Below are 25,521 nucleotides of genomic sequence, written 5' to 3'. Positions count from 1 at the left end.
TCGCCCGCTCGGCCCCTGCCAGCGCCCCGGCCTCGCCCCGCGGCCAGCCCGGCCCGCTCGCGCCCGCCGCCCGCGCCCCACGCGGCCCCCCGCCGCCCCTGGCCATGCTGTCCTTCCAGTACCCCGACGTGTACCGCGACGAGACCGCCGTGAGTACCGCAGCCCGCGCCCGCCCCGCTGCCCGCCGCGGGTGCCGCGTCTGCCGCGTCTGCCGCCGCCCGCAGCTCCTCTCCCCGCAGCCCCTCGCCCCCTGCGTCCCTCCCCTCCCCCTCGGCCTTTGTTTGCGAGAAACGGGCCGGGGGCGCGGGGCTCCTCCCGAGCCGCGGGGGCCCTGGTGGCCGTCTTTGGCCGCCTGCTGGCGGCGGAGCCCGGGGTCCGCCGCCGTTTGGCCGCCTCCTGAAATCAATGGGGTCAAGGGCAGACGCCCAGGTAGGAATGGGCATTTTACGGAATTGGGAAGACAGAACCTGTCCCTGCTTTTTGACTGGAGGAGGCTCTTGCTTGAATATGGTGGTAGGAGAAAGTGAAGATGTGTGTGGCTAATGTAAAATTTAAAACAAAAGCAAACTTTTTAAACTTCCAGATTTAAAATCCTTAAGAGTTGAAGTTCATTCATTCGATTTTAAAACGTGTGTTGAGCGCCTGCCCTGCCCCAGGCCGGGTGCTGGGCGTTGGGCGCTGGGAATGCAGAGACTAGACAGAGTAATGGGGAGGGTGGAGCAGTGACCCCATAGGGTTGCAGTGCTGATCCAAGTTTTCGTAAACAAGAAAAGGAGTTAATGGGGGTGAGAGGAGGCCTTTAGAAGGGAGAGGGGATGGCCTTTTTCAGAATGAGTTTGTTTTGCTTAGTGGAGGGGTTAGCCTTCATTTACATAAGCTGTAGATTAGCTCTGGGTAACTGGTGAGATCTAGTGGGTGGAAATCTGGGCAAACACCCTTTTTGTGTAAAAATTAATTTGGCATCTTAAGAACTGGAGTGAATCCAAACGTTGTGGGCATGATTCTCTTAGGAGTAGCCAAATTTCTCAGATTACTTAAAATAGAATCAGAATAAAAAAAATTTTGTATATATACATCTAGTTTTTTTTCTGCTTACTCTGACCTGACTTATGCCAGAAAAGCTGTACTTCAAAGCACATTTCACTTTGGGTTAAAAGGTACTGAGACTTTAGAGTAAAGGACATATTGTTTCAAATTAAGACTTCCAAGTGGCACTGTGCATTCATGGTTTCTTTGACCAGTGGCCATCTGGTAACCATGTTTTCTCAGTCTGTTCAGCTGCTTGCTTATTAAATTTACTCTAACAGCCCAAGAAGCTCTATTCCTGTGTTTCTTTTGTGTATGGGAGTAAAGTGATCCTGCCCAGAATGGAAAAGAGGACAGACCAAGTGAGAAGACCTGAGTGCTGGTTCTGGTTTTGCTGCTCACTAGCTGGATGCCTTTGGAGAGATCACTCACCTGTTATAGGCCTTCTTTCTCATATATGAAATATTAGTGCTGGCTTGGCTAGCCACAGGGCTTAGGACTTACGTTGGCAGTGAGAATATCATCATTCATTTATTCACATGACAGTCTAGCCCTGCAGTGTGCCAGACTTTAGAAATCGGAAGACATGTGAATATCTCACTTCGGTTCTTCAGGATCTTTGAGCTTTCAGGGTAAATAAAAATATAAAGAACGATCTACTGTGTGCCTTGATAAGTACCGTTTTAGATTTGTTTTGTTTTTAGTAGGGATCGCTTCTTGCTTAGTTTTTCCATTTGGGTTACCAAAATCCTGCAGTTCTAGAAAGGGTTAAGTGCGGATTTTATGAAGACATCAAAAAGATTATGAACAGTTAAAACAGTGATGAACGATTAACTTGAAAGGTGCCATGGATTTTAATATTCTCCAGTTTCTTCTCACCAGAGAACTCATGAAAACCCTAAGCCTCATGGCCAGGGGAATGTAGCTCTGGTCCAGCTTGGACCCTGCTGTGTGGCTCCCACAGTGTACTTATCCCAGCCCTGATAGCCTATATGGGGTATCTTTTTCCTGTAACAGAGTCCTGATTACTAAACCTTAGGCTAGACTTAATGCATTTACTCAAATTGTAGCCTTGATTTCTAGGATGGTTTTATCTCTCTCCAGCAGGTGTTAGAGATTGCTGCAGCTCTCTGTCACTTGAACATCTTTTAGCCATATACCAGGCAGTCTTCTGTTGAACTGTGGGGTTGGAGCATGCAACCGTTTTTGGTGGATTTCAGAAATTTGGAAACCATGACACTTCCAGTGTAATGCCATCGTTTCCTCCCCCCCCCCCCCCCCCCCCCCCCAGCGTGTTGCTGTCAGGAAATATTCAGGCCTGCTACAGGGGTTAGAAGAGTGTGTAGGGTGAGGGGAGAACACAGAGGAGAATGGGATTAATTTCCATCAGGGGAAAGGGATCATATGTGAATTGAGCCTGGAAGTTGGCCAGTTGGATAAGGTAGAAAGGACATTCCTGGCTATGTGACCAAAATAAATCATAGTTATGTAGGGCTGGACAGTTGTGGACTGGTGCACTTGTTTGTAGGATGGCAGGAGGGCCATTGTGACCATCCATGGGTGGATAAGCTTGGATGGGGGCTGGGAAGGAAAAAAAAAAAGGTCAGATTTGATGGGCTCTGCTTGCTGTGTGCAGGACTCTGCAATTTATCCTGAAGTCAGCAGGTACGCTATTGAATAGTATAACTAAAATGTTGATTAGTAACGGTGCCTTATCAGGGCTCTATTTTTAAAGTCTTTTGGGGAGATGAGGAATGGCTGGCAAACTTAGAATCAGACACTGCATAACTTAAGTTCAGGGGATGTGGCTATAAGATCACTCCATTTGTAGGGAATGGTCTTGTAGAAGAAGTAGTGGGGCAGGGGAGTAGGGTGGTGGCCCTTGGCTCCTGGGATTGTCCTGGAGAGAATCCATTTCCTACCCTGGTTAAAAATGTCTGCTGCATAACTGACCTCAGTCTGTTTTAGATGATAATGCTGGTGCCAGGAAGATGGGGCTGTTTCAGAGGCACACTGGGTTCTGAGTCAGGGTCCAGGTATGGACCTGCCAAGTTACACGTGGCCTGGTTCATTAGCAAGAGGTCAAGTAAGTCCACAGGCTTTGGGGTTGGCTTACAGAGGGTCACCAGTTCTACTGCTTATTAACCATCTGACTTCAGTTTCCTGCGTTAGTAAGAGTCTCTCAGGGAGATACCGTGGCTAAAATCTGTGGCATGGTGTTTAGTCCACCGTGATCTCCAAGTGAACAGTAAATCTGAGGCCTTTACGCTTGCTAACCTTTGTGAATTGCATTCCATACTCTGTAAACTAGGAATATCATCCACCCTCTTAAAAGTTTGCCTTAAAACACTAGGCACAACAGCGTGGATAAGTCAGCAACTAGTCATTGCTTTGAATCTAGTATTAGGCAAAACTAACATGATTTCCAATTAATCTTTTCTGCTTTCTTATGACAAGTTAACTTTATGGAAACGTCTGAGTTTTAGTGACATAATCGAGGAACATTTTTAAATCTGGTGTGTCACATCCAAAGAATATTTGGGGAAAAGCTGTTGGCAGTTTGCTTTTAGTCCCAGCTCTGGTTCTGAACTCGGTGCGGCCCTGGGCACGTTGCCATCTTGTGCCTGCCATGGCTCCTAAAAATATTGGATTGGAAGATCCTTTACAACTTTAAATTTTTCTGATTTCTTATTGTCAGAATAAGGTGGTTATTTTAAGCGTATGTAAAACCACTTCAGGGTGTGTAAAATGTGAAAGCCTTGGGGATAAGAAGGAAAGATAAAAAGTTCTCATTCAGTGGTAACAATCAGTTACAGTTTAGAGAGGTTTTCCCTAAGGGTTGAAAGTTGGTGATTTTATGAAGACTCATCAGGAGAGATTTTAGCCTGGTGTTACATCCCTTGAATTTGTCAGTTGTTTAATGAGGACAGTTTCTGAGTGTTCTGCTTAACTGCCCAGTCTTCCAGGTGTGCATTTCTCCAGGTGTTCTCTCACCTGGCACCAGATGAAGGAGATGAAGACCTTTTGCGGAAAAGCCTGGGGTTTTAGGCACCAGGAGATTCTTCTCACCCGGCCAGCAGCCACATTGGAACTGTGACCAGCAGGAGAAACAGCGATTGTTTCCCTCCATTAGGGAGGAACCCTTACCTTCTGATAGTAGAGATGAAGCAAGGAGACCCGTTAAAAATTCATCTGAGACCCTGGTATTGTTGTGAGAAACCGTAACTGCAAAGTTGGGAGTTGTTCGAGATATTTACTGGACAGATGTCCATGTGGCTTCAGTCAGATTTATCAGGATAGGATGAAATGGAGAGATTGCATAACGGTCTTTACCTTTGGGAATTTTCTTTATGCATGATCACCTGAGGCGTGGTGACTCCCACCCGCTCTGGCAGCCTCGCTCCCTCTCTGAGGACAGGCCAGGATGGGGGCTTTGCAGAAGCCCGCAGGTGTTTCTGATGGTCGGTTCCCATGGGAGCTCCTGAAGCCTTCCCCTCAGCCAGACCCTGCCTGCACGAAGCCGGTGTCTTTCTTCAAATACCAGGCTAGTCGGAATGGGTGATGCCTTCGGGCCTCTTTTTTTGTAATCATTTCATAACAATACACAAAAGGGAAGAAAGGCCTCAGTCTTAGAAATGTTCTTTCATTGGGCCTAAGTCAGCTTTTTTAGCTGATATCAACCAGATTCATTATACTACACTTTGGTAACTTGCTTTTTTGGCAGTTGAGACTTAAAGACAAAAGCTATCGTGTAGTACATTGTAGGGAGATTTTCTCATCATTAGCAAGCTTAGCAGGAAGAGAAAAGCTGCCAATAAGCGCGCGTGTGGTAGCTCCTTCACAGACATGCCCTTCTTGCGCCCCGGCTGCATTGTGCGGTTCTGTGCTTTGCCCCTGACCACACATTGCCAAGTTTCTTTAGCACAGCGGCGGGCCTTTGTTTTGTGTTGTACGGGCAGAGCGGTTCCCTATTCTGACCTTTCATCTTTCTTCCCTCTCCAGCTAAAACATTCTTTTCATGACGGGTGGCTTGACACCTTTGAGAACCTGCCAGCTTTGGTTCATGTGGTAATTTGGGCAGACACATTGCCACTGAGCCAATTGGGGTATTTTCACCTGTCCATCTCCTCTGGTTTTTTTCTCTATTACATTCAGAAGATACTAATGTAATTGGGGGTTAGACACTAATTGTCCAATACCACATTTTGTCTGTTGCAGGTACAGGATTATCATGGACGTAAAATTTATGACCCTTATGCTTGGCTTGAAGACCCAGACAGCGAGCAGACAAAGGTAATTGGGGCTTATAATTAAAGATAAGGTAGACCTAGTACCTGGCGCCAAACTCTAGGCATCGGTAGCTACGGCTTTTCCTTCCTGGTGTCTTCCTGTGTCCTGCCATGGGAAGGTGAGTGAACCTGTTGGTGCTACCGCTTTTTGTCGAATGACTCATGGGAGAAAGATGAGCGCATTTTAGTCCCAGAGAAAATAAAATGTTTGCAATAGTGTTTATGGTTTATGCTGACACTGATGAACAAAGTATTTGAAATGAAAATAGGAGAAAGAAGGAAAACTGATTTTTACCGAGTAAAAATGGAAACATAAAATAATGTGAAGGGAAAGTTGCCTAAAACATTTTTTCCAAAGGAAAAAGAAATCCTGTGAAGTTGGCCCTTGAACAACCTGGGGGTTTGGAGCATTGACCCCCCACCCCCACCCCACATAGCTGAAAATCCAATTATAACTTGTGAGTCTCCAAAAATTAACTACTGGTCATCTACTGTTGACAAGAAGCTTTACCAATAACATGAACAGTCAACACACATTTTGTATGTTACATGTATTGTGTATTGTATTCTTAAAATAAAGGAAGCTAGAGAAAAGAAAATGGTATTAAGAGAATCATAAGGAAGAGAAAATACATTTATAGTTCTGTACTGTAAAAAGCTCATGTATTAAGTGGACCCACACAGTTCAAACCTGTGCTGTTCAAGGGTCAACTGTATATTGAACAAATATCAGGTCTTAAAAAGTGAATGCTGGTCTTGGATTACTTACTGATTTTAATGCAACAACAATAAAACAAAAACCAAATTATAAATATAAGAACATTCTTATATTTTATAGAAGTAAGGGGGTGGAGGGGAGAATTTTCTGTTCTGTCTAAAAATACAAAGCTTTCCTGTTCTTTTGGAGAAGCACAGTATTTTTTTTTTTAAGATTATTTATTTGAGAGAGAGCAATCAAATGTACATGAATGGGGGGAGGGATAGAGGGTGAGGGAGAGAGAATCCTCAAGCAGACTCCTTACTGAATGTGGGGCCTGATGCAGGGCTTGATCCCAGAACTCTGAGATCATGACCTGAGCCAAAATCAAGAGTCAGCTGCCTAACCGACTGAGCCACCCAGGTGCCCCAAAACATATAATATTTTGAGCTGAGGTCTCATTTCATTAATGAAGTTGCCCCTGAGTGCTATGTCCTACAGATATTCTGTTCTCCTTGGAGTACCCAGGACTTGTCCTTTGGGACTCATCGTTACATATACTGTATGTGGTTAATAAGTTTGCTTGGGGGCACCTGGGTGGCTCAGTTGGTTAAGCGACTGCCTTCGGCTCAGGTCATGATCCTGGAGTCCCGGGATTGAGTCCCGCATCGGGCTCCCTGCTCGGCAGGGAGTCTGCTTCTCCCTCTGACCTTCCCCCCTTCTCATGTGCTCTCTCTCATTCTCTCTCTCAAATAAATAAATAAAATCTTTAAAAAAAAAAAATAAGTTTGCTTCGGTGTGGGGATCATGTTTCTCCAATCCATCTCAAGTTCCTTGACTCCTTTTTATAACTATATTTACATATTACTTAATTCATGGGAATATGTATGCTATTTCTAATATGCTCACTATTCCAGAAATTTATGTGAGCTTCTTTAGAATCCCAGAGTACATTTCCCATTTTTTAAAAAGCAATGTTAAATATGCTCCTTTTCTGTCACCCTCTCCTGTTCTTCCTAGCATGTCTGTCCTTTTTTGCTCACTACAGAAGCTCTTACAACTTCTTCCCTACCTTTGGTCCTTGAAATAAGCACATCACCGTTTTGAGATTTTCTAGTGGTGTTCCCTAATACTACTTCTAATCCTTCTTATGTCTCTTTCCTGACCTTTTAAGAAAGACAGAGGTCTCATGGGTGAAAATGATTGGTATTTGGGTTTTCATGAAGCATTGGTTATAGAGGTGGATGGGTAGAGATTCCAAAACGAGCAACAGATGGAGATTTTTAGGAGCGGGCGAAGGCTCTAGCTCTGCAGAGAAGGCGAGGAGGCGCAGGGAGCAGGTGTGGGGCTGCCTCCTCACCTCGACCCTGCCATGAATGACCTTGATCACTCAGCATTAGCCGGAGTGGAGACAGGGATTGAGCCTGAGATGGAAAGTCACAGGCAGCTGCGTAATCTATAATGGATGGGAAGCACCGGGGGAGGGAGTGAACTTCCTGTGCATCTCTTAGAAAACTGTCCCCAAGGCCTGTCTCTGTGATAATTACTTTGTCTGGGGTAATGGGTACAACCTGGATTTCTTCAAGCTTTGGTGGTGATTGAGGGATTCAGCAATGTCAGAATGACCCAGTTTTAGTTTATGTGGTGATGAACGTAACATATAAACTTTGCAGTTCCTTAATTGATACTGGCTGGTCCCATGGTCAACAAGCCACTTATTAGTAGATGAAACTTTGTAGTGATCTTACAGTCCACATTTGATGGCAGCTAATGAGTATACGCTATTATTTTCATGGTATACATTTACTGGATGCTTACTGTGTGCCAGGCACTTCATTGGTAGCTTTGCATACCCTATTTCATTTAATTCTCAAAGCTGAAATACATCTTTTTACTTCCCCCATTTTACAGATGAGGAAATTGAGTTGCTGAATGGTTAAGTAACATGTCTAAGGTCACTGGGCTAGTAGATGTGGAGCCAGGAGTGCCGTCCAGGTAGCCCAAGTGGTTATCAATTATACAGTAAAAAATAATAAAAGAAAAAAGACTCTGGGAGTTACAGCTTTGAGAATGCAAGCTGTAGGAATATATTCATATCTGTGCTTGCCATGGGACTTTGACTTTGTGGTCGTTCTTCGAGGACTGTGGGCTGGCCCCCATGCCCATGCTAACCTGTGCGGACAGCTTCACTCAGGTGTCGGGGGCTTTGCAGCTTTTGCCTCCCCTCTACAGTCTTCCTGCACACCCTTCTCACTCTTCTCCAGACAGGTTTGTTATTGACGAATAGTGTATCATCTGGTTTGTAAGGAGTTAAATTTCAGTGTCAGACTGAAAAGGTAGCATGTCCTTTTCCAATGAGCAGAAGAGCAGTGTGAACATTTTCTGCTCATAGTTATACACATACTCACAAAGGTGGATTAGTCATATCTTGGTGTAAAGAAGACTATCTTCACATAGCCTCCAAAACAAAAAGCTGCCTGTTTTTTTTTAAGATTTTATTTATTTATTTGACAGAGAGACACAGCGAGAGAGGGAACACAAGCAGAGGGAGTGGGGGAGGGAGAAGCAGGCTTCCCGCTGAGCAGGGAGCCTGATGTGGGGCTCGATCCCAGGACCCTGGGATCATGACCTGAGCCGAAGGCAGATGCTTAACCAACTGTGCCACCCAGGCACCCCTAAAGCTGCTTTTTCAATAAAAACCAGTCAGGAAGTGTGGAACGTATGTAGTTCTTTTATACCAAAATCTGGAATGCTATCAATAGGTCTTTGATTTAATCTAGTATTTAATATGGGTTATCCATTTCAGACAGTGCCTGGCATTTAACGCTTTATCCTTTATAAAAGAATATCAGACCAAACCTGTAGCTTCAAAAAACCAGGGTAGGAGGGTGTTGAATCTAGACGAATCCTTTCAAGCTGTCAAGGCCCATATAACCCCATTTTATAGCAAATGTTCCAGATTGTAGAAGATCCTGCACAACTCACTTGATTTTCTGAAGTAAATCCAATCTCGATGTGAAAACTTGAGATACTTCGTAAAGAGGAAACAGACCAGTGCTGCCCAGTAAATACATAATAATTCAAATTTTTCTAGTAGCCACATTGTAAGAAGTAAAAAGAAACAGGTGGAATTAATTATATAGTACTATATTTTATGTAATTAGTATTTTCAGAATATTAATATCTCAACAGGTAATCAATATGAAATTTTATTAAAGTATTTTACATTATTTTTGAGACTAAGTTTTTGAAACACAATGTGTGTTTTACACTTCCTGCACGTATCAGTTCAGAGCAGACGCACTTCAGGTACTCAGCAGCCATACGTGGCTAGTGGCTACGTGTTGGACAGTGAAGATGTGTGGACCGATAGATTAAAGAATATAAATGTTAGTAGATTTAAAAGAAAGCAGAATTTATCGCAGGAATTGAAGAAGAGTTTAATATTAACATAGAAATGGATTAAATAAAGCTATATAATTACTCTAATATCAAAAAGAAATGAAAGAAAATCTAAAAATAAAGTAGGAATAACAATGCTTTATCAAGATGACATCTCATTCAAAAACAACAACTGAAATACTGGGCTAAAATGTCTCCGTCACTACGATTTTTATGTTTACAAAGCTTTGACCAGTACAATAAAACATGGACCAAAATGTGGAGAAAAGAAAAGAAAATTATCATTAACTGTAGATTATATGATCATGTGTCTAGAAAACCTAAGGGAAACAAATGAAAACATCAGAATTAATGATTCAGTAGAGTATGTACAAAATAATATGTACAAAATATAAAACTTAACCCTCATATATATCATTGATAATCAGAAATTAACCTATCTGATAGCAACACTTAGGAAAAAAAAAAGCAAACAGGAATGAAAAAGAGATTTTATGCCTCCTGGGAGAGCAATAATGCCATTTTGGAAATATGGAGATCTCGAAAAGGTTCAGTTGGGGGCATTATTTCTAATAGTGAAAAATTTCCAACAGTAGTGTAATGTTTGAGTAGAAAATATTGAATCTGCTCAGCGAAGTAGTAGATGCATCTGTTAAAATGTTGGGCTGTAAAGACTGCTTACCAACCTGAAAAAGTGCTTATGGTAGATTTCTAAGTGGGAGAAGGATGCAAAATTCCAGTGCTCCAAACGATTACAACTTTAAAAATGACCTTTGTAAAAACGACTGTAGGAGAATCTGTATGGAAGGAGGAACTCAGCAACGAAAATCAGATAAAGGGAAAGCTCTGGGTTAAAAGTACTTTTTTTTTTTTTTTTTTTAAGATTTTATTTATTTATTCATGAGAGACAGAGAAACAGAGGGAGAAGCAGGCTCCCAAGGGGCAGAGAGCCCGATGCGGGACTCGATCCCAAGACCCTGGGATCATGACCTGAGCTGAAGGCAGACGCTTAACCATCTGAGCCACCCAGGCGCCCATTAAAAGTACTTTAGAGACCTAGGCATGACTCTTGAAGCATTGGAACCACAGTGAAATCTCACTGGTATGAGTGGAACCCCAGGATCACCTTGGGAGTTTTCAGCATGAAGTGCTAGAGAGGGGACGTTTGCAGTCATTAAAAAGGATTTGAGGACTAACTAGGCAGGTCCCAACGGGCAGTTAGCTCATACTCTCTTTTCAACAGGCATTTCCAGTGTGTCCCACGCACATCGTGGGATGCAGTTTGGAGGAGTCTCCCTACATGCCGATGTTTTGACACTGAGGTTAATTTGAGCCTTCAGTCTAATAATGAGGCCCCGCTCCCCCATCTCCATCCACTGACATTAACGTGCATGTGGCTGGCATCCTCATCTTCAACTTTCTAAATTTCTTTCTTGTTTCTGGTGGCAAACAAGCAGTCCCCAAACCCCACACTCTGCCGTAGTTTTTTGCAACCTCTTTCTTCCTCTGTGTTGGTGCCCTGGCCCCTTGGGAAGTGCCCTGCTCAGATGTTTTTTCAGATCTTATTATGGGCTGTCTCCCTGTCTTCCTCTGCCTATCCACAAGCCACTTTCCATGCTCCCTTGATGTAGCTGAGCCACGTTCCTTTGTCACCACTCCCAGGAACATCTCCCATCAGTGTAGACCAACCTCCATCATGAGCAGCCATGGCCTACTTGTCAAATCCAGAAACTTCCCAACCCAATGTTCTTCACTATGCACGTGGACCACATGTCTGGGGGAGTCGTGGAGACGTGCGTGTGTCCTGGCTGGGGGACTCCTCTGCCGCTCGGCCCTGCATTGCCTCTCAGGCCCCCGGACTCTGCTTCCATTGTTTTCACGGTGGAAGTGGTGGTCTCACCGGGCGTAGTGAATGCGTATTTGTCCAGGCCTCTCCCCCTGCCGTGGTGTTGTCAGTCCACACCTCACCATTTGCTCCCCTTCCTGATAGTGATACCTTCCTCCCTTTACATCACTGGGCTTGGTTTTGCAGCCCCAAGTTCCAGGTAGAAGCAATGTCCTTGTAAGCTCTTGAGTCTCTTGGTCTCACTCCCTGTGGCTCCACCTTCTTAGTTGCATATTCCAGAGGTTGTTACTGAGTTACTGAAGGGGAGATACACAGAGAAGGGAAGAAGTTATATCTTTCAAGATAGCTGTCTTACTTGTAACGAATTGTCAGATCTGACTTTCACAGAAACTCTGTCCTGGGACTTTGCTACAGGAGTAACTAAGTAGAATATCAGCTGCATATATCTAATGACTAATTTTTTTTCCTCCCTGAGAGCTGCCCTAGGCAAAATGAGAGTAACGACAGCTCCATTTCCTTGGTGGATCATGAGAGAAGAATGCTAGTAAGAACCAGCAACGACAAAACAAAAGAGTTTTTATTTATATTCATGCCTTCTGATAAAACGAAATAAAATTAGCGTCTCTTTCAGAGAGGATCAAAGGAATACACAACATAGGTCTTTTTTGCTAGGACATTATTTGCACTTCTTTCCCATTCTCCCATTGGGCTGAAGAGTTACAGGTCGCTAGCTCATTACACCTGCTGGTGAGGGGTTAGGAAAAGTAGGGAGGAGAGCAGGAGTCCTTCAGTCTTTCCGAGTAAGGAACGTGGACATACCACCTCTCTCTTCCCCTGTTCTTGCACTGTTTCCTTCCCTGGAAGGCAAGATTTAAATCTTAAAGGACTTCTGACCATCTCTAGGATACTGAGGTAGGCTAGAATTTCACTATAGGTATTTTAGTGTCACAGAGGCCAGTGGAGAACAACGTTTAGGGAAGTCAACACCTGCTTTCAGGCATCCTTCCTGCCTATTGTGAGGTCTCTTTTCTTGTTTGTTTGCTTGCTTTTGTTTTCATTGTTAAAGGTTAACCCTAAAAGCACGTAGTGTGAGGAGTTTCTGCTCTGTTCTGGTAGCAGTCTGGCCTCGATCTCCCTAGGCACTCTGCTTTTCCCAGCATGGAACCAGAGCCAACCTGTGGAAGAACCAGCTTGGAGCTAGGTGAGCAAGATTCATCTGTCCAGTTGCATTTCTGCATTAGGCCACTGTGCGGTCAGGCTGCAGAGCCAACAGAGTAGAAGCCTGTTCCCAGGACTTCCAGTACTGTGAAGGGCTAGTTCAATGTCTCTGAGCCAAAAGACAGCAGATAAAGTTTACTGGAAATTAATTGAAAGTATAAAAGACTGGTTTGAGTTTATGGTGTTCTTTGAAGACTTCAGGACAGACTATGAATATCCTCCTTGTGGCTAGTTCCTCCATCCTGTGGACTTGCAGGCATTCCTCATGATCCTTCTGTTGGGAGGCAGTGTGGAGGCAGAGGATATTTGCCAAATGGGACTGGAAGTCAACGCACAAATCAGAGCTCTTATACTTCCGTTTTCTTGTGCTATGACCATGGCAGGCTACCTAGCCCAGATTCATTTTATTCATCTCTAAAGTGAATTTAACCATAATCAGTTCATCTGGCTTCCAAGGTTTGAATGACATTCAACTCAGAAAGTGCACGGAAGAATTCACTTTCCACACACCGTAGAAGTCTGTACAAGGATGGCGCAGCGTGGGGCGCTGCTGCTTAAAGAGCTTGAGGTCCACACCTTCAGACTCGAGTGCTCCAACTCCTTAGTCAGAATGTCGAATTTAAAGACTCTTCTTTTTATTTTCATCCAGAAAACTAAGCAGAATTTTCCTTTTGAAGCCTACGTTTTTTGGATAAATGTGCTTACGTTCTGGGCATTGGTGTTTTTCCATGGAACTGTGACCTTTAAGTGAGGCTTCCATGTTCTAAAGCATGACGATTCAACAAAGGGCAGAGATTACCTTGAAGCTGTTTGGTGGTGCCCCTTTTAATTGGGGCCTTGTGAATTCCACTGACAAAGCTGGCCTATAAAACGCCCTTCCCCCCATTCACTAATGTTTCATGTAAGGGCCTGGATTCAGAATTACTACCCTGCTGTCCATTCTTGAGTGGAAACAGGAAGTGCCTTAGGTAAATACATTGCCACATATTTTCTCAATCCCCAAGACTTGTAAGGTCTTAAATATCTCACCACCTCCTTTGGAAATGTTTACCCTTATCATGGTTTGTAAACATACTTCTCATAAATCCACGATTGAAATATGTAAGTAGGGAACAACTCCTGGATGGACTAAAGGCTAGGCTTGGAACAGGCAGGAACCAGATCGTTCTAGGGCTCCGTGGCAGGAATTTCCACTTTTCACCCAGCACTGCTAATGGCATCAGTGATCTTCACTCATTGAACCCTCTGTCCCTTGTTTCGTGACTGTCCCAGGAGACAGAGTTTTGATTGGCCAAACTCCAAAGGTGTGGTCAGTCATTCCTTGGCTGAACTGTGGCCATGAGAAATTCGGTAGAAGCCCCAGGGACCGTCTTTGGCCTTCTGTTGCATCAGAAAGCTACCTGGAGTTACTGTCTGCTAAGAAGGGGGGACGCTGGAAAGGGAGAATGGATGCTGGCTCTCCCAAATGCCACAGGTCTGCTGGCTTCATCATGTCTTGCCTCTCCATGGGTGTGTGTCCCCCCTCCGGTTCCCTGGCTTTCCTCCCCTAGCCTACGTTGACCTGTGCGAGACAGATGTGGCCCCTGTGGGCATGGAATTTATGTGCCAGCACAGGTGAACCCATGATTTGGGGGTGGGCAAGCCACTTAACCTTTGAGCTGCTAGAGGTCAGTGCTGAAAGGAGGCTGAGCCATATCTTGAGTAGAGGCTGGGACACTAGCCCCCTGTGTTCACCATCAGGAAAAGCTCCATTTTAGAAAAGCAGACCCCAGACCACTGATGAAATGCTTAAAATGCTTGAATACATTTAACACTGATACCTTCCCTCTGGGCAATTAACTTGGCTTTGGTCTTAATCCTCTACAGTGTGTCCATGAGAAATGCTGACATCAGATATGGAGTGTTTGGGAAAACCATTGGTCAAGAGCTCACAGCTGAAGAACTGAAATAACTCTGACTTCTCCCAGCCTTTCTTTTTTCCCCCCAAACTTAGGTGTCTAAAATGCATTCACCACCCCACACTGCCTTGTCCAGGGAACAAAGCACTTAGTCTAAAGATCACCTTCCTTGGGCACTTAGTAAAATACAAGTGCCCAAGCTGTAATTCTGAAGCATCTGATTTCTGTAGAAATTGCTGTTTCCCAAACACTTCACCAGATAGGTGAGGCCCAGAAAGCTTGGGAAAACTGCCTTAGAACACCTTTGATTTACACGGGGTCCACTCTCAAGGAGCCAAAGTTCTAGTAGACGCCTCACTGTTGGTTATAGCATCTTTATAAATTGGAGGGAAGTGTTTGTGGTTCTTCCTTTTTTCATTGGAGAAACCAAGGCATGTGTTAGAAGACAGACATCTGGGACTCTCCTATATCACATTGTACAGCACTGTGGCCATTCGAATTAGCTGTTTAATCAGACACGTGATTCTTGGGAGTTTCAGTTCTGCCTCTGTAAAATCTCATGCCTTTCTCCCTTTTTTCTTTTTCATCTCTGCTGACGCTGCTCTGGTTCGGGCAGGCGTTCCCACTGTGCTAGACATTCGGTAGCTTCCTAACTTGTCTCTCTTCTAGAATTTTCTTTCTACCCTATTCCCCCCAGCAACTAATGAGAACCCATAGGGAGCTTAGAACCTGTTTATTCATGGGAAGGAAATAGTGTAAGGTCATTTAATGTGCAGCTTCGGAGGTAAAAAGACAGGTTTGAATCTTTATGCCACAGTTTCATCAGATGTGACATTGGTCATATTTTCTAACAGCTCTAAACTTCAATCTTCTGATTTACAATTTGGAGAAAACTACTATCTGTGGTTGTGGTGAAAATTAAGTGATGATGTTTTTGAACCATGCAGCAAAGTGGTAGACTCAAGTAAGTGCTTAATAGACGCTTGCCATTGCCTTTGTTATAGAGCAGTTTAAATAGCACGGAAATGGTCTGCGTGATAATTTAGAGCTATTGGGGACAAGTTCTTTTGTTGCAATTAATTCTTGGGCTCTTTTCCTCTTTCATGGTTATTGCCTTGTTCAAATCTTCTTTCTTTTTGGATCAATTTTAGTCCTTTGTATTTCCTAGAAAGTTGTCCATATCGTCGCGATTCTAAAATTTACCAGCATGGGGTTATGTGTAATATTTCTTATATTACTGAATTTACTCTGTGTATGTCTGTATTTCTTTATCACTTCTAATTTTGAGTTTCTGTACCATCTCTCCCCTTTCCTTGATTAGTTTAGCCAGAGCTTTGGTTGAATCTGGTTTTTGCTTTTTTCTTTTTTTAAAAAAAGAAGCAGTTTGAGGACTTGTAAGTTATACTTTTTAATTTTTTGGTTCATTAATTTCTTCTTATTTTCTTTTGTTGCTTTAAAACTTCTTGATTTGAGTGTTTAGTTTAATTTCACTTTCTCATTTACTGATAAGGCACCATTCATGTAGATATACCTTTTTTCAGGCTTTGCCAGCCAGGACTTGGGCAAGCTTCTGATCAGTTCCTCTTCTTCTGGGCTGCTCGTGTTCAGCTGACCTCACCTTGCTCAGCCGACTGCAGGACCCTTACAAGAGCTGTGTTAGGACTCCTGATGAGCAGTGCCTGAAGCCCAGCTCATACTAGCTCAAAAAAAAAAAAAAAAAAAAATTGGAGCTGAGTGGCTTACATAACTGGTGGCTGGGGCGTATGTGCCTTTAGGCACAGCTCAATCCAGGAGTGCACATGATATTTCTGGAGACCTCTCTTTGTCTCTTAGATCATCTACTTTTCCCTAATTGTTTTGTTTTCCAGTAGCCTCTTCCATGTGGAAGGGAAACATGAGCCTTGCCTCTTTAGGTTTTACTCAGTCCTCATAGCTGGTTGCTTTGCCTGGGTTCGTGACTACTTTATTGACTCATAACCCATAGAGAAGAATTGATGGAAAGACTGCTTATAAGATGAATAGGATTTCCTTACACAAAGAATGTAGAAAGGAGTTAGCATAGTTAGAATACAGACAGAGGTATCAGTAACATTATCTAGGACAGACAGTGGTGCAAGCTACTGGTGCCCAGAAATAGCAAAATCTGATGGATGGAGAGAGAGGGTAAACCACAAACTTCCTGAAAACGTAACTGTCACTTCCCAGACCCAGGCTTTTTATTCAGATACAGAGCACCTTACCTGTGCCGTACGTATCTCATCTGTCACAGCGTTGCTGTCTTTCAGGACATGGCACACCCAGGCACCAACACGGTCCCCCAAGCTAGCTTCAGATCCACTCCTGAAATCAGTGCAGTGGGACTAGATCAGGTCAGCTATCCCGATGTGCCTGTGAGTCATGAGACAAGCCCTTGGACCCAGCGCAGGCCTCATCTTGCAGGATGTTCTGCCTGGCCCTGGATCAGTACCTGGGATCTAGGGGAGGGGTGCTCGGAGGGCCGGCAGAGGTCACACACCCCTCCCCACGCTATCAGCGGGCCTCCTCCAAGGTACCAACAAGAAATAGATATCATGACACATCTCATGAATTTACTTCTTTTTTTTTTTTTTAAGATTTTATTTATTTTTTGACAGAGAGACAGCGAGAGAGGGAACACAAGCAGGGGGAGTGGAAGAGGGAGAAACAGGCTTCCCACGGAGCAGGGAGCCCAATGCAGGACTTGATACCAGGACCCTGGGATCATGACCTGAGCCAAAGGCAGATGCTTAATGACTGAGCCACCCAGGTGCCCCATGAATTTTAATTCTTAATAGCCTCATTTTTCTTGTTTTCTAAATATTCTTATTGTAGTTCGGATTCCTTCATTGACAAAATAGTTGTTCAAGAGAAGATGTATATGCATTTAACTTCATGATCAGGTTTTTAGTTAGGTTTGGATTTGAGGTACCCTCTGTCCTTTCCAGGTTTCTAGTGAGTAGCATGTGTACCAAAGGACTGAACCAATTGGTGTTAAAGTTCAGCTTTGAATGGGAGTGACTAGATTTGAAAACAAAGCTTGACTGTAAGGTCAAACCGATTTGCACATACAGGACAGGTAGAGAAAGTGGAAAGAGACCTGCCTGGGCTTCTGGAAGGCCCCACCTGTTCTGTTAATTGTGCAGCTGGAAGCTCAGCTCGAGCCTTCCTCACCTGAGGGCAGATGTCCCAGAGAGAAGAGCTGGACCCGATCTGGGATTTTAATGTTAAAAGGCGAGCCCAGTGGATTTGGGGCTCTCCCCACTTGAGTTCAGCGTTTCTCCTCCTTGGAAATGAGCAATGGGTTTGTGGGGCCAGGAAGAGAAAGGCACCTCACTTAGTTGAGGTTAATGGCATTGTGGTTACAATCGTGACCTTTCCTTCTTGAGATTTAAGATTTCCTTTGTTATCTAAGGTACTGCTAATTTTTATAAATGTTTAGTGAATACTGGAAAATATGGGATACTCTTCTCTCCCTTGCTATTGCTCCTTTTTTTTTTTTTTTTTTTTGGTAATACATTCCTCATATTAGTCTTGTAAAGTACATGATTTCATTCCCTTATAGTCTCAATTTCTAGACATGTTTCCTGAAGCAGCTGCATCTAATTTTCTGCTTGGCACGACCTGCCTTCAGTTTTCTGTGTGACTGTCCAGCCCTCCTGGGGTGGCCTCCTGCACTGGGTTCTGCAGCCTCAGGGAGGAGCTTTGCCACCCCTTGGCTTCTTTTTTATAAGCATATCCCTGCACTTGGAGAGTCATTTCTGAATTCTGCTACACTCCCAGCAGTGACAGGGGACCCACGTAAGCTTCTCCCTCTGGCCTCCAGGAAGCGCTCAGCCCTTTGCTGGGCTGGGACTATGGTTTTAATTTTTTTTTTTTTAAAGATTTTATTTATTTATTTGAGAGAGAGAGAATGAGAGACAGAGAGCATGAGAGGGAGGAGGGTCAGAGGGAGAAGCAGACTCCCTGCAGAGCAGGGAGCCCGATGCGGGACTCGATCCTGGGACTCCAGGATCATGACTTGAGCTGAAGGCAGTCGCTTAATCGACTGAGCCACCCAGGCGCCCTGGGACTATGGTTTTCTGCCAGGCCTTGACACCACCCATTTTCTTCAGAAGCCCCTGAAAGTTGCTTTAACCAGGTCATTCATTTATATATATTTATATATATATAAATTTTTATATATGTATTGAATTTATATATACTTATATTCACTTATATATATTTACACACACACGCGCGCGCGTGTTCAAATTTTGTGGGATGTGGATAGCGCCATCCCTAGTTTTTGTTGTTTATTTGGGAAGAGTGGAGGTTGATAGCCGTACCCAAGTTGGTTTCTGGTCCTCTTGACGCCTGCGTGCCCCACTCTCCCGCACCCCTGCCCCATCCTGGAAGCAGTTTCCCCTTTATTTGTTCTCCTGCAATACTAACCTTTATCCCTGATCCATTTGTTTAATCTTACATTAATTGTGGTGTTTTGTATATATAGCTAGTTAATGAGTAACCGTATGCTTCACTTTTCTCATATATGTATGCATTGTACTTATGAAAGGACTTGAGGTATTTGTGGATTAAAATACAGGGCATGTGAGGACAACATGAAGAAATTCTTTCTGAAGACAGAGTAAAGGAATCTCCAGTTCCCACCGGAGTGACCGCTTGCCAGGTGGCTTTTCGTCTTCCTTTTCTTTCATGAGGATGGGAACATTTCAGACCAGAGTTTTGTGTGCACAGTATGGCATTGTTAACTACAGGCACAATGCTGTACAGCAGATCTCTAGAACTTACTCCTTGTGCATAATTGAAACATTGCTTTGCCGGTGGAGCTTTCTGATATTCAGGGCAAAATGAGATGTGAGTAGGGTTTCTTAGTTTTGAGCAGCTCTTTGATGTGTTCAGATCCATCCATAGCGATAAAATCTAAACTGTTGATCTTTAGAGGCTCAGCCACGGGCATCATCGATGGGCTTCCAGATTCCAGTCACTTTAACAACACTGGAGTGTGACCGTGCACACTGAAGCTTCTGGAGGAACAAAGAGAATTTTAATTCTCCTCACCCTGCTTCTTTATCATCATGGAAGTCCTCCAATTTTTTCTCTGTCCTTACTCCTTTTCTCCCTTTCCCCCTGATTTGTTCTAATGTTGAGACCAAGAAGCCAGACTATTTAATCCATAAGTGACCAAGAAGGTATTTTCCTGATTAAAATACCAGAAGTCATACTGACAGTGCATGGAACCCTAAATTCCACGAAGCCCCATTACAGAAAATTTGCCACCTCCATCATGAAAAGTATAAAGATGTGCATGAAGAAAGAACTTGAGACTTTGAGGAATTTGAACACTGTTTGGTTTTACATGTAGATATTTGACTTGGAAGGGTATAGTCTTTAAATACTGCTCTATTTAGAGTAATTAATTGCCTAACATCTGTGGGCCAGGGGGTGACAAAATTGGTCAGAGTAATCCTTGAATTGTTTCATTATTTAGTGGCATTATTATGCCTGACACCAGAGTTTTATGAACATTTGAAATGAGAAAAGCCGAAGTGTCTGCTCCAGCGTGAGCTGGATTCTGCTGGCACCGCTCTGACTCTCACGAGACATCTAACAGAAGCCGTGTGAGATGGGGAAGCAGTTCAATAATACACTTCCACCTTTCCACAGAAAACTAACTGGGCCACCGCTGTCCCTTGGACCCTCCGTGGTCCTACTAGACCAGGATAAGGCCTAGATCAGCCTCAGACAGACACCAACCAGAAGGACAAGGGAAACCAAGCCTGCAGGGTGCCCTCCTCAGAGGCCCCTCCAGCCGAGACCCTCAGCATGCTGGGATCCCAGGGTGGGAGCCCTAAGTAGCTAGGATGTTCTGATGAGGCCCTTCTGGGAAATAGCCATCAAATCTACGCACTAACATGCACTGTGCCCATTTTTCTCTGTCCCGATTCCGTTACAGTGGTCTTTCCTGCTCCTTTTAGAGACCAGCCGTTTCACTTGGCCTCGGCTCTCACCAGACCACTGGCCCACCTTCCTGACCTCCACTTTTGCTCCCCTGGTCTACACTTCATCCAAAGCAAGGCTAGTTTTTTAAAAAAGATAAACCAGATATAGAACTATCTCCTTTCCCAATCATAGCTTGTTTTCACCTAGAATGAAGATTCAAACTTCCTAACTGCTCACCAGGTGCTACATAATCAGCTCCTGCCCGGGTCTTGGCTCCCTGTCACTCATTCCCAGCCTCACTGCCTAACCCCCCCACCCCTTCACGCCTGTCAAGCTCCCACCCCCAGGGCCCTGCACTTGCTCTTCCTCGGTCTGGAATGCTTCTCCTGTCTGCATAGCTGCTCCCTCTCCCCTAGCAGACCTTCATTCAGTACCTCCTCAGATGGGCCTTCCTGGCCACCCTCCCTGAAACAGTCCTTCCCAGTGATTCCCAGGATGTGTGCTGAATGGCTGGCTTTTAAATTTCCAAACCAATATGGATTGATATTTTTGTAAAATGTAACAAACCTGTCACAGTGATGTCCAGTTGCTTATAGCGCTCCCTCTCAGCCTCTGTACTTGCCTCATCCAGGCCGGGCAGCAAGCATTTCAGGGCCAGCTCAGGTTGCAGATGTGCGTGATTACCCTGCCTGTGTGTCCTTGGGACCAACTGTTCTCTGTAACCCTCTGGCTCGTGTTTTGTGTCCCCCGGTAAAATGTTCGCTCCACAATGGTAGGGAGCTGGTCCTAGACTTGTCACCCCTCTATCCACGATGCCAGGATCCGTGCTGACGCACACGAGGTTCTCAGTAAGTCCTTGCTGAAGCTCCAGTGCCCTGATGTGCCTGTCCAGCCCTGCCTGGCCCCGGTGGGGGTAAATCATGGGAGGCCCAGCTGCCCTTCTCCCCGATTGTCTGCTTTTGCTTAGCTCACATCCAGAATCAGGCCCAGAGTCTGCCTCCATCACTGCTACCATGACTGGAATAGAATACGGTTGACCCTTGAACGATGTAGGAGATGGAGGGGCCCACCCCCACGAGGTCGAAAATTCCCTTACAATGTTTGACTCCCCCAAACTTAACTACTGATAGCCCACTGTTGGCTGGAAGCCTTATCGATAGTGTAAATGGTTGATTAACATGTATTTGTATGTTATATGTATTATAGACTGTATTCTTACAGTCAAGTGAGCTAGAGAAAAGAAAAAAGTTACTAAGAAAATCATGAGGAAGAGAAAATACATTTACAGGACTGTAAAAAAAAAATGCACATATAAGTGGACCTGCATGGTTCAAACCTGTGTTGTTCAAGGGTCAACCGTAATCCCCCTTCAGTGCTATGGCTAAGTCACTGTGTGACCTTGCTCAGCTGACTTCAGTACTGCAGGCCTCCGTTCCCATGTCTGGGAAGTAGACATGTCATTTCCTTCCATCATGAAGACAGGTAATGCTCTCGCACATGCTTGGGGATCTCCACAAGGCTGCCCTTGAGTGTGGCTTCACAGCTAGACAGGGGTACTGTAACCAAAACAGAAGCCCATTTCCTCAGTGACGCTCTTTTCAATGAGGCACAGTGGAATCAGCAAACTTTTTCTATAAAGGACCATGTATTAAATATTTTAGATGTTGTGAGCCATGTAGTTCTCTGTTAGGTTTTTGTTTTTGTTTTCCGACTCTAAAAATATAAGAACTACTATTAGCTCATGTGTCATAGGAGAGCAGGCCTGGGTGAAGTTTGCCAATCCCTAGCGATAGGCAGTTGGAAGTTTATTTCTTTGAGACTCGATACTTTTTATTTTCTGTTTGGATGAAATAAGAAATGTGACCTGTGACAGTTCTATTTTTCTTGAATCGATCCTCTTGCCAAAAAGGTTGTTCATCATTTTAGTCATACTTCCCACTTTCTCTCTTGTTTTCAAGCACGTTTTAAATATTAATGCATTTTAGAACGGCTTTCAGCACAGAATCATGGTTCTCCAGAACAGAGTTGGTGGTTTGTGTAGGAGATCCCATTTGAAGACCATTTTGAGTTAGGATGGGCCCTTGATGATCCATCCAAAAGTAGAGTCTGATAATAATGCATTTTTGTCTGCGACTCAAAATATATTATGTTCTTAATTTCTTGAAGTTTTCTTCTGAGGACTTAACTTGTTTACTTGTTTGTAGACATGGGGTTAAACCTTCAATTGAATTTAGAGCTGATATATCTATTCTTGTTTCATTTCTTACTAATAGCCAGACATGAATTATTCTGAGTCCAAGCTTTTATAGTACTAAGAACTTTCTAACTGCTTAGTTACAAATAGGGCATGCTTGGTTACGGTTGATCTGTTGTAAAACCTGCCCCTTGCCCTGCCTTTGCTGCCAGAGTCCCCTGACTTCCTGCAGACCATCTCTTGCCCTTCTTCCAAGCCATTGTTGTAGATATTCTCATTTAATGGCACCCATTCTCCAATTTTTTAAAAAGATTTTATTTATTTATTTGACAGAAAGAGCACAAGCAAGGGGAGTGGCAGACAGAGGGAGAGGGATCAGCAGGCTTCCCGCTGAGCAGGCAGCCCGACGTGGGACTTGATCCCAAGACTCTGGGATCAAGACCCTAGCCGAAGGCAGACGCTTATCTGACTGAGCCACCCAGGCACTGCCCGCCCCCCCCCCCCCGCCATTCTCCAATTTTTAAAAAATATTCTATAGTTTCAAATTTTAGCAAGGTTCTCTAAAGTTGACAAAGTAGTGGGTCTTAGAAAGATGGTATGTCAAAAACAAAAGTGGTAAAATAGCACCTAGGTATTTATTTATTTAACTCTGATGGATTGGGGATTACAGGCTGCTAAGAAGAGTGAAACCTTGGCACAATGTGAAGGTAGTTCACTGACTGCGAGATCTTAGCACAGTAGAGTGTGTTTGTTAAGAGGATCAATTCAAGAGCCAACCCTGCGACTTCCTAGCTATATGATGTTGGGCAACTTTTCATCTACTCTGAGACTCAGTTTTCCCATCTGTAACACTGGGCAAATCAAAGAACCTTTGATTATCCGTAAGATTATTGTGAGGTCTAGATGAGTTAATAGTACATAGTTAGTGCCATGTAAGGACTTTATTAAGGTGTTTATTGAGTGAAAAATATGCTTTCATGGATACATATCAGTGGATAACACTCCACATGGAAAATTTTATATCTGACTTGCTTTGTCCATTTAAATTTTCCCTATAGGCTTTCGTCGAGGCCCAGAACAAGATTACTGTGCCATTCCTTGAGCAGTGTCCTATCAGAGGTTTATACAAAGAGAGAATGACTGAACTGTATGACTATCCCAAGTATAGTTGCCACTTCAAGAAAGGAAAACGGTATGTGAGGTTGCTTTTATTTAATTTTCTTTTTACTTTTCTAATCGAATGCTTTCTTAAATCTTAAAATACAAATTCTAAATAACTTACCATTTTATAAAATTAATCCATTATGAAATCAGTTCATTTCTGTGCTTGAGTATGAGAATAATGTTTTTTGGTCTGTTGTCCATATTCTTAAATCATGATTAAGAAATTTAGTAGAGATATTTCCTAGGAAAGCAAATCTAGATTATAGGAAATTATTGTTGTTTTATGGCTAATAATTGGGCTAGGATGATTTGTAGACAGCAGTGGAGATTTGTTTGCCTCTAAAATTCTCTTTGGCTTACCCTACTAGAAGAGCTTTTATTATATGGATTTCTTTCATCCAAGAATGGAAGTGGGCCAGGAGGTAGCACCTATTAATTCACATCTCTTGTTCCTCTCCCTTTCACACCAAGGTAAACTTACTCTCTTATTCTTTTTTAAGTCTCTGTGGAACCACCATCACAAATTTACTTGAGAATTTCTTAGACCCTCCCCTTCTTCTCTCTCTCTCTCTCTCACACACACAGATCAGCAAAGTACAATCTACATGCCTAACCCTTCCTGCCGCTTGTTTTTGTAAATAAAATGGAAATGGCACACAGACCTGCCCATTCATTTATTATCAGCCGTAGCTGCTTTTGTACAACTATAGAATTGAGTAATAGCAACAGAGACTCTGTGGTCCACAAAGCCTAAAACATTTGCAGTCTTGCCCAATACAGAACAGGTTTGCTGACTCTGGCCTAGCAGCCTATCTAGGGAAGGATCCAGCATTTCATTTTAGAAGATCTGCTTTCTTCTCCATTGAAAAGAAAAAGTTACTGCTTTATTTGATTATCCATTTTAGTTCTAACAAATGAAGCAGTCTTTGTCTCTATTTGGCTAATATGCAGGATTATAATAAATTATTCCAATACTGAAAACAATTCAGATACCAAACTCTAATTACAGGGAGGTGGTGGAACCTTCCACCCTAGTCCCCATGTCCCTGGCATGGCCTGTTTGCAAATGAACATTTATTTGTTGTTTTTCTTTTTCTTTTTGCTTTGATTGTACCCCACAAATGGAAAACTCCATGGCTAAATAAAGACCATCTCTGTCCCCTAGGTATTTCTATTTTTACAATACGGGTTTGCAGAATCAACGAGTATTATATGTACAGGATTCCTTAGAAGGTGAAGCCAGAGTGTTCCTCGACCCCAACATACTGTCTGATGATGGCACGGTGGCGCTCCGAGGTGAGTGCTCCCCGGCTGAGCCCACAGGAGTCCCGGGGCCCTCTCTTTCGGCTCTGACATTGATGCAGTCCCTTCACCTCTGAAATACCAGATAGGATGGACCATATTGTAGAACAGATGCACATGCTCTGTTCAGGAAAGCTCATTTTTGCATAGTATCTCTAGAATACGTGAGTAGTCACATGTTCTGATAACATGAAGCAGAACGGGAGAATAATTCACACTGGACCCAAATTAGCTTCTAGGGCTTCTGAGATATTTAAGTATCATCATCATTGCTTCTAACATCCCTGAGCCCTCTCTGTGTTTAGGAAAAAAAATCTTCTATAAGTAATTTAAGCTCTATGAAGAATGTTCCAGCTATGAATGTATAAGAGGAAAAAACATTTACAAGATCTCTTTCCTTGGTGACAAGGAAGTGATCAGAGTTTTAAAATTCAGTTGCATTTTAGAATTGAAAGTAGAAAACCACAGTCTTGTAGAAATTAGACAGCTTGATACCCTGTTCCCTGAAGACGGCAAGTTTAAAATCT

General features: G+C 43.6%; 1 protein-coding gene across 1 annotated transcript in view; it reads left to right on the top strand.

Moving 5' to 3' along the window:
* Positions 1-43: 43 nt before the first annotated feature.
* The window catches only part of PREP (prolyl endopeptidase), a 116,822-nt gene continuing 91,344 nt past the window's right edge, over positions 44-25,521 (top strand). The window contains exons 1-4 of the mRNA XM_034991683.1: positions 44-149; positions 5,245-5,319; positions 23,587-23,720; positions 24,858-24,988. Coding sequence (XP_034847574.1) covers positions 105-149; positions 5,245-5,319; positions 23,587-23,720; positions 24,858-24,988 — 385 coding nt within the window. The 5' untranslated portion in view covers positions 44-104. The remainder of the gene's footprint in view (positions 150-5,244; positions 5,320-23,586; positions 23,721-24,857; positions 24,989-25,521) is intronic.

This window comes from Mirounga leonina, unplaced genomic scaffold (assembly GCF_011800145.1).
Source record: "Mirounga leonina isolate KUSES-001 unplaced genomic scaffold, KU_Mleo_1.0 Mir_53, whole genome shotgun sequence".
NCBI classification, from domain to species: Eukaryota; Metazoa; Chordata; class Mammalia; order Carnivora; family Phocidae; genus Mirounga; species Mirounga leonina.
The sequence above is the reverse complement of the archived record's forward strand: the minus strand, read 5'-3'. Positions and strand labels throughout refer to the sequence as shown.